This window comes from Cyprinus carpio, chromosome A5 (assembly GCF_018340385.1).
Source record: "Cyprinus carpio isolate SPL01 chromosome A5, ASM1834038v1, whole genome shotgun sequence".
Classification (NCBI taxonomy): Eukaryota; Metazoa; Chordata; class Actinopteri; order Cypriniformes; family Cyprinidae; genus Cyprinus; species Cyprinus carpio.
In genome coordinates, this window is record NC_056576.1 from 33,904,396 (window position 1) to 33,913,667 (window position 9,272).

Here is a 9,272-nt window from a genome sequence, read left to right on the forward strand (position 1 = left end):
AATGTTACTTGACTCTAGAAAGTCGTTAGTTAATGCTTATCTTCGTCTCTCTTCGTCCATTTGCAAGTCAAAGAACAAATCTGACATGAAACGCAGGGTTTTCACAATTTTTGACCAAAGAAATAACATGACCATTCAAGTCCTTCATGATTACTGGATAAAGGGATCTTTTAGTTAATACACTTTTAGAATCTTTTTTATATATGTAATTTTATATGTTAATTTAGAATCTCTCTCTCTGTATATATCTATATATAAGTATTTTAATGTAAACTTAAACTGAGCAGAACTGGGAAAATAATAATTTTACATATTTTTTTTTTAAATATTTAATTAGTGATATCTGTTGAATTTTTTTATAAAACTACAAAATTTTATATAAAATATAAATATGGTTGTTGTTGTTACAACCACATGGACTTTGTCTGTGTTTTCACCATTCCTGCCTTTGTTAGTGGTTGTCATGGTAACTGATTTAAATTATATTATTCTATTCTGTTATAACTTATTATCCTCCTTTGGTCTGTGTATTTAAGTTCCTGTCTGTTTTTTGGGTCTTGTCAATGTGTTACATGAGTCGCCAGCCTAACCTTGTTTGGATTTACCTATCTGTGGATTTATCGACAGATTATTTATTTTAATAGTTGATATGATAATTTTTAGAGCACAGCAGAACTAGGAAAAACATAACATTTACATGTTTTAAAATTATATAGAAATATGTGCTAATTTTTAGAAAACATTTTTATAAGTAAAGAATGTCTTTTTTTGTAATTTTTGACAGAGCAAATCTAGGGAGAAATTATGTTTACATATTTAATAGAAATGAGTGATAATTGATTTATTTAGTTAAAATAAAATAGATATTTGTAATTTTTTACAAGAACAGAACTAGGAAAAATATTCTATATTAAATAGAAATATGTTGTTGGGGGGGTTTTTTGGGCAAAATGAGGAAAAATTTGAAATTTTACTGATTTAAGATTTTACATGCCTCAATGACTGTTTTAGACTTGTAGGAAATAACAATTCCCTGATATTTCTAGGCTTACTGAGATGGCACAACCACACATTAAGACAGCCTTCTTTTATTTGACTCAATCACAGTTAACACTGATATGATTAAGATGAAAAACATGATTTGGAATGTAAACACTCAGTAGTCCCGGTCTGCAGTCTGAACTCACAGTCGATGGCCACATTTACCGCCGACGGAACTGGAGAAAACCAAGAGAGTTTTTGGTGCAACTTTCATCCTGAGATGCTGAGGGCTTGCCTGGACCAGTTCTTCAAACAGGAAGTTCAGCTCTGGATGGATGGATGAATGATGACACGTCAGATCTGGTTTGGGTCTGCATTAATGTTCAGTTCATTGTCCCAGATCAAGGATGAGGTCATAGCAAACAAGGGACTGTAGTCCTTAAAGGGTTGTCTAAACAGAAGTCTTCTGAAGAGCTTCAGAAAGATGCAGAGAAGCCCAAGCAGGAATAAAGGAACAAAGGGAATGGAATAAAGCGGAGATGATCGGGTAAGGCATCCATGCTCTGGCCGGTGCTGCATGGCTTGATAGCCAAGATGGTCACTCTGGCAATCATTCATTCATGCACAAAAATGATCACACACGTGTGCACAAAAAGAGTTTAGGAGGAGCACCTTGGGACCAAATGATGAAGCGAGGACTTATGGAGGGATGCAATGAAGGAAAAATAGCAGGAACGGCAGATCAGGCTTGCGTTCTTTTCCGGGTTGGCTTGGGTCGTCTTGGTTTGAGGATGACATATCTGATGTAGGTGGTGTATTGCTCAGACAGAAATGGGATAAAAAAGGCCCTGAGCAATCTGGACGACCTGTGTGGGAGAGACACGGAAATGGAACAGCACCAGAGTCATGAACAGACCAACAACTTTTAAAGCAAAAAAAAAAAAGACAGTCTACAAAATCACTTGTAAATGACCTAGAACCTAGAATCCATCATGAACTGGTCAATAAAGACACCCAGAGATAATTACTGATAAATTGGGTCAAGCATAATCTCTCTTAGGATGATCAGACATCCAGTTTCACAACAATTTATGATGAGCCCTTGACAATGATGTCATAGCATCTTTAAAAGAACAAGGGGGCCCTCTAATGGATAAGCACACACCCTACAATGTTCAATGACTCTTTACAGTAGAATTCATTTACTCTGCATGGATTACCCACAAGAGTCTCTTGTATGTTAACAAATTTCCACTCGTTTTCAAAATTGTCCATTCTCCACATAAAAAGACTTGCCTAGTAGTGTCTAGAAAAGGCTTTTCGGCAATAATGCTCCACTCCTCTTTGTTCGTGGCGTATCGTGGTTCACGAGGGGCTTCTGTTTCTGTTGCCAGATCCACCAGGTAATGACACCGCTTCAGTTCTACCTGAGAGCAAGAGAACATGGAAAATTGCATGTGTACTTCACATACAGCTGCAACACTGATCTTTCAAGACATTTTTAAGAGATTTTTAACAGTTTTACACTTTAAAACAAATGTTGGGCTGTTCATCTTGAATGCATCTCCTATTAAAACTCAGAACCCCTTATTGAAGACTTTACTGAACTGCTTAAGATAATGAAGAGGAAGTATGTAAAAAAGAAAAAAAGTCGAATCACTGTTGATCTTGATTCGTAAAAAAAAAAAAAAAAAAAAAAAACAGAGCGCGCTTTCACAAATTCAAGTCAGCTATTAGGCTTCATAACCTTGCAATCAGTCAAAGCTAAAGTGAAATTATATGTAGTGGAACACTCAACGTATCGTGACGGCTCCTCAAGATTCTGATCGTTCATGTCTGATGGGATTATCCAGGTGGCATCAGGACCCATGGAATATGGCTTAGGTAACTGACCCCTGAACTCTGACTGGATAAACTGTAAGTGCCAGCTGTAAAACAAGATGATACAGTTATTATGTATCATAGACATATAATAGTGTTCAAAAGTTTGTGGGTTTTAAGATTTTTTCCATTTAATGCATCCTTGCTGAATAAAAGTGTTAAAATTCTTTCAAAAGCAAAAACATCTCATACTAACCTCAGACTTTTGAACGGGGTTTATATTCATGTGGTGTCTTTAGGGCCTTTCGCACCGTGGGAACATTTTCATAGTACCAGAACGAATTGTGGAACTACCCACTTTTTGGCGTTTTCACACCGCCGGAACTGGGTGCGATTTTAGTACCGGACTGCCTTTTTCGAGAGCCAAATTAGCTCCTACTCCGGAGCAGGGTCTAACCATCACAACTGGTACTACCCGTGATGTAAGTAGACATTGATTGGTCAGACGTGTTCGAAAACGCCCTCACCCACCATGATTTAAAACGCCGTATAACAGTGTAAACATTGTGTCAACTTATTTCGCAAGTATGACGAACAGCAATAGATGGACAGACGCTGAAGTGCAGGCACTTGTAGCAAATGTAGCACTGCATGTTGTCGTTGGAGATTCTTAGTCCTCCGTTCCGTTCTTTCAATCACTTTACGTATACGTCAAAATTCCATGTCCATTATTGTGAATTCCGCGAGACACAACAAAAACAGCTCTGATCACAGCGTCTTCCATCCTCCTGTTATTAACATTGTTCTTCTTTGTTAATATTGTTGAACCCTGCGCACAAATAACGTCGCTGTCGACCGGCTTACGTCACTTCCTTGTACACACTGTCGGTTCAAATGCAACCCTTTAAATGGTACTGGGAAATAGTTTCTGCAAAATCGTCCCAGTACTGTAGTACTGTACATTTAGTCCTGGAACTAAAGTGATGCGAAAGGCCCTTTTGAGAATTTAATCAGAATTCAAACTCACTTGTTGGGCAGGAGAAAACTGCTGGGGAAGCGGTACCACTCTTTCCCCACACAAACATTGACCAGCCTTCCTTCTGGAACCGTGTGGATTGCAGGGTCTTTAGCAATGCGATGAAACTCTGGATACAAATCCAGCGGAGCATGATAGCCTAAAACACACAGCAACTACATGTGAGAGAGACATTATAAAAGGAGCACTTTACGGTAATGAATATGATTTTTATCCTTTTGTTTTATCCTCAACTTCATCCGTCAGCTAGTAAAACTCTAATATGAGGGCATATTTCAGCAGAACTAGTCTAAATCTCTCTCTCTGTATCTCTTTCTCAACATCCTTATTGTTGAGCCCTTGCATGTTTTGCCCTTACCTCTGAAGAGGGCCACAGATCGGGACAGCGACAGCACTCCAAACAGCAGCACAGAGCCGAGAGCCAGCCAGTTGGAGGAGATGGTGTAGTGCTCCAGACGGTAGCGCTGGAATATGAAGTGATAGCACTTCTACATGGATAAACAGACAGAAAACAGTTTAAAAAAAGGAAACGAATTGAAGTATTACATTCATATTTTACGCAGGTTTAGCAAACTAAGGATAGAGTAAATAAATACCATTCTAATCATTCAATACCAATGTATCAACACAGTATTCCTAACCTGCAGTGATGAGAGAGCCACCGCCCCACACAGACAGATGAGAGGGTAGATGGGAAACAGAAAGCGCTCCTCTTTGTGTGGTTGAGTGAAGAACACCAGCATCCACAAGTACATAGGAGACAGGGTTAACCAGTACGGCTGTCCGAGGTTCTGAACTGCAATTTATACAGTAAGAAACATGAGATTAACACTATGTTCAAAACACTGCACGCATATCACAAAACAAGTCAAAGACACATCCTTCTTACCATTGAATCTTTGAAGCATTGCCTCCATAAGCGCCGTGAGAGGAAGAGAAAAGAGGGCCAATACAAATACAATGTTGAAATTAAGGAAACCATTCACAAAGTAGTAATGCCAGGGCTCTGTGCCTTTAAAACAAAAAACAAAAAATTATTACAATTTTGATCACTGATGCCATCTTATGGCAATGAGAAGAATTAAGAATTACATGCTTTACTGTAAACAATTTTAGTTTATTTTTAATAGGAGTCAATATTATTTTCTAAATGTATATACAAATGATCTGAAATGTACCATAAAGTTCCGGCCCATGAGGAGTAAACACGTTGTATAGTATTATATTTAGAGGAGCAATCACCAGCTTGCCATAGTAGTAGCTGTCTACTACAACAGCAGGGACCTACAGAAACACGTAACAATGTTATCAGTATAATACACAGAGTTTGGATTTTTTATTTTATTTTAAAATGGCATTTTATTATTGATGGAATCTCAGTGTCTGAAGTCGGACACAAAAACAATTCAGCAGCCTAAGATGGACACAGATATCAATGAGTTTCCTAACCAGAAAGAGAAGCAATGCCACCAGAGTCCACGTGATAAAACTCTTCCACTTCTTCTTCAGAAACAGCAGGTCAAAGGCAATGGGTATGCTGCAGAAACAAACAGTAAACAGAGCCTGAATTCACCTAGTTGGCTGATCAGGGTTATTTCTATGGCTTTTCACCAAATGTGCGTAAATATTGACTTTGTTGAGAAAATAAAACATAGCAACTAGCCATTTTACTTTTAAAGGAACTGCAGTATAATTCATAGATTAATCTGCAAGAACTACAATGTTACCTTCACTTTTTTTATTATTATTCTTGGCGATTTTTGCATTTTATCTCTCTCTCTCTCCAAGTATAGAGTAGACTAGATAGCAGTAGTGAGAAAAAAGAAGTGGGATCTAGGTTATCTACCTGCTAAACAAGCAATTCTGATCTGTGGGAAAAACACACAGCCCCATATTTGAATATCTAGCTGATTAAATCCTATTATAAAATTGCAGATTTGGAAGTTACAATAGGTAAAAAAGAAGCAAGTACCAAAAGTTTGAGGTAAAAATGCCCCCAAACTTTTAAATGGTAGTGTGTATGTCTCATTTTATGTTAAAATAAACAATGCATTTTAATATAAATAACGCAATACAGATTCATGTCTGAATAGGAATATTTATAGGAGGAAATTTTTTATTTGTGGTAGAAAACATTTTGGACCCTTCTAGTCACTCTACATATAAAATATTGACTATTTCTTACCCCAGCAGGGCACTGAAGGGCCAGCCCACTATGGCCCCCGCTGCAATACCCAGCACAGCCAGACTTGGGCGCCCCTGGAACCAGCCAGTCATAGCTACCACTGTACTGTACATGCAAAACGTACTGGGGAGGAAAGCTGCACATAACACAAACACATTAACCTGCAGTGCATACACACGTCAAAAAAGAAAGATAGCACACAAACAGTTTTCGTCTAATTTCCCTGTGATCAACCAGACACGCCAAATACGGCCCACTGACTCACCTGCAGAGGAGCAGAACATCCCTGCACTCAGGACGAGGAACGCCAGCAGAAGTCGGCCCACATGCAAGCCAAACTTTTTACACACGGCCCTGTGTGAGATCCATGAGATTAGATCTTTAAGCCTTATTTACTGTAAAATCCTATTTTAGCTGATATAAGGTGCAATATGTAGTATGCAGCACTTACTTGTAGAAGTAGAGCTCACACACACAACAGGTAAAAGCTAGCATGCAGCGCAGGAAATAAAACACAAGGACCTGAATGGGAACAAAAAAATTGTAACAACATATCAGCCAACTTTCACCTCTAAGCTGGCCAAAATACTGTGTATCTAAAAGGAACGCTCGTCTTATTTTCTTCAGCATGGTGCTAGCAGCACCACTTCCCAGGGAATACATAAACTGATAATATACCCTTTGAATACACATAAAAGATTATTACATCATGTAGTGCTTTAATCCAGCTCCAAGGATTATCTTCTTCAGATTTGAGATCCAATTTTCAGATTCCAGTGAGGTTAAGTAGCCACCTCACTGATCCTAGAAACACCCTACTACATTACAAATGCTTAAAAACATAGAATCAAAACTCATAAACAATCAGTTTGAGGCTGGTGTCTAGTTTACCTTGTTGGTTTGTAATATTTTGGCATGAAAGCAGGCAGGAAGGGCATGGAGCCAAAGATACGCATAGGAACGAATCGCGTAGGCCGGGGAATATTCCCATGTCTGCATTCCTGTTCCATACAGCAGGTAGTGAGTCTGGCCAGCAAAAAGATAGAAATAAAAAGAATGCTGAGTGAACCTTTCTTTTATATATATATAAATATACCAAATTGATCATTTTCAAAATAAGATTAAAATTCAGCAATATGGTCCATTCAACCCATAAGGTTTTTAACTTAATAGTCTGTGATCAGGAATAGACTAAAAAAAATAAACTTTCTATTGAAGACAAAAGCAAGCTTTTGCATCTGAACTGCACCTGAACAGTTTCTAGTGGGTTTTATTATTGATAAATACCCCAGGGTATCATGGGACACAACAGTGACATAGATCAGGGCTCAACAATACGGATATGCTTTCTGCTGTTCCAGTTAGACCAGTAGTTCAGCTTTTCACTCGCCCTGCAAATTCACTTGTCACACTGTAAAAAAAATAATAATAATTTCTATATATATAATTTTATAATAAAAAAAGTGTTGAATTAATTGTTGTTGAGTTGTTCACTTGTCCGACCATAAACATAATACATTTTAATACTAAATGCATAAAAGATAATGTTAAAAATATATATACTGTAATTGTCATAACAGGTTATATTATAGATGTATAATATAGTATGTGTAAACAAATATTTTGCTCCATTATGTTATAATTTTTTTTAAAGCTGTCGAATAAAAAAGCTGTCATGTTACAACCTGAAAAGGTTCCATCAATAATTGAAAATGTAACATTTTTTGTCTTTTAATTATTTTTATGTAATTAATCAATTATAATAATACTCAGCTGTAATTGCAAATTTACAAAAGTATTTTTTGTGTATGTTATGATTGCTGTGATTTTCTTATGAACGCTTTATAATTCTAACTAACTAATCTATCACAAGTCAATCTGGCAATTTTTTACAAAATCTTTGTTAGCCAGACCAATAAGGTTAACTTGATGATGCATCAAAATCAGCAGAACTGCAACAATAATAACGAATTAATCACAGAAGATCAAGTTCAAGCAAAGTGTGCAAAGACGCATAACAACACATAAGCTGTAGAGAGAATGTGTCGCTGGAACCACAGAACAAGTGACAGCTCCATCACCTGCCCCAAAACTGGTCACACTGGTCCCGGGCCATCCTTATTGCTGTACCCTGAGAGTTTACCAAAAACTGTAAACCAGGAAAATGAGTAACTCACTGGCTCCCAGTAATTGTAGGTTTCATCACAGTCTGAGATGTTACTGAGCAGTGCAGCACAGAAGCGGGCTGAAACCAGGCACTTGAAGGCCGTGGAGCCCTCAGGAGCCCACACCTGTCCTGCTTTACTGGATGACCTGTAAAGAAGAGCCGGGTAATAGGAGCTAATGTGCTTATCTGGGAGCAAACTAATAAGCAATATGGGAACAGAGCACAGGGTTATACAAGATTGTCATTCATTTCAGTATTCAAAACAGTGTCAGTCTAAAACTCATGCACACAAGCATGATCAATACAGATGTGCATGAGAAATTCAAGATTTCCACACAGAACAAAAGACAACAGTGTAAACAGAGGGTAATATTATTCCTCATGCCTGTATAACTATGTAAGAAGATTATGAAATTGGACATGCGCGAATGTGCACCTGATATATACAGCATCAAATATATTATAAGCAGTAGAAAACTGGCCAATATCTAGTGTCTCTAAAGCACTCCTCCAGCTTATGAAAGAGCAGTCGTTATATAAACCACAGCATATGTTTTGGATGTTTGCATCCCGGTAGAGCTGTGATGTGAATGAATGAAAGCCGTCATGTTACACTGAATCGAGCTTATTCGTGTCGCCTGCTACATTTCAGCATTTCTATCTCTCTCCGCTTGTTAAGACAGACTATTGACATTACATGGGTTTGCTATCTGTATAAATCGCATGTCCAGACAGAGGTTAGCGAGCTAGCGACCTGTCAATAGCACACATCATTTACATTTACACCGCGCCGGAGCTGGACTGGCTTAATGGTTACTTACTCATTTCGGGGGTCACTGGACTTATTTTCCTCAACACATTTGTCGCCATTTGTTGCTCGGTTGTCAGTGGTAGGTGTGCTGTTCACGTTGTTCGCGTCGTGTTTGCTTCCCTGTCTGTTGCGCTGACGGAGAGCCTTCGTCGCCATGTTTCTACTGGCTGTGCGTGACGTCATCGTCAGACTGAACGCAGGACTGACGGAGAGCCACTGTATAAAAGAGCCACTGAAGATGCTGTTATTCAGTATTATTGTATCATTATAG

General features: G+C 38.1%; 1 protein-coding gene across 1 annotated transcript; it reads right to left on the reverse strand.

The window, feature by feature from the left end:
* Positions 1-1,072: 1,072 nt before the first annotated feature.
* LOC109088011 (alpha-1,2-mannosyltransferase ALG9-like) lies at positions 1,073-9,201 on the reverse strand. The gene is made up of 15 exons (XM_042756999.1): positions 9,012-9,201; positions 8,201-8,336; positions 6,915-7,049; positions 6,475-6,545; positions 6,289-6,377; positions 6,024-6,159; positions 5,288-5,375; positions 5,017-5,122; positions 4,728-4,850; positions 4,480-4,634; positions 4,197-4,326; positions 3,830-3,977; positions 2,780-2,909; positions 2,278-2,408; positions 1,073-1,847 (listed from the first exon to the last, which is right to left on the reverse strand). The coding sequence occupies exons 1-15, from the start codon at positions 9,182-9,184 to the stop codon at positions 1,724-1,726; spliced, it is 1,875 nt and encodes a 624-aa protein (XP_042612933.1). The 5' UTR covers positions 9,185-9,201; the 3' UTR covers positions 1,073-1,723.
* Positions 9,202-9,272: the final 71 nt, after the last annotated feature.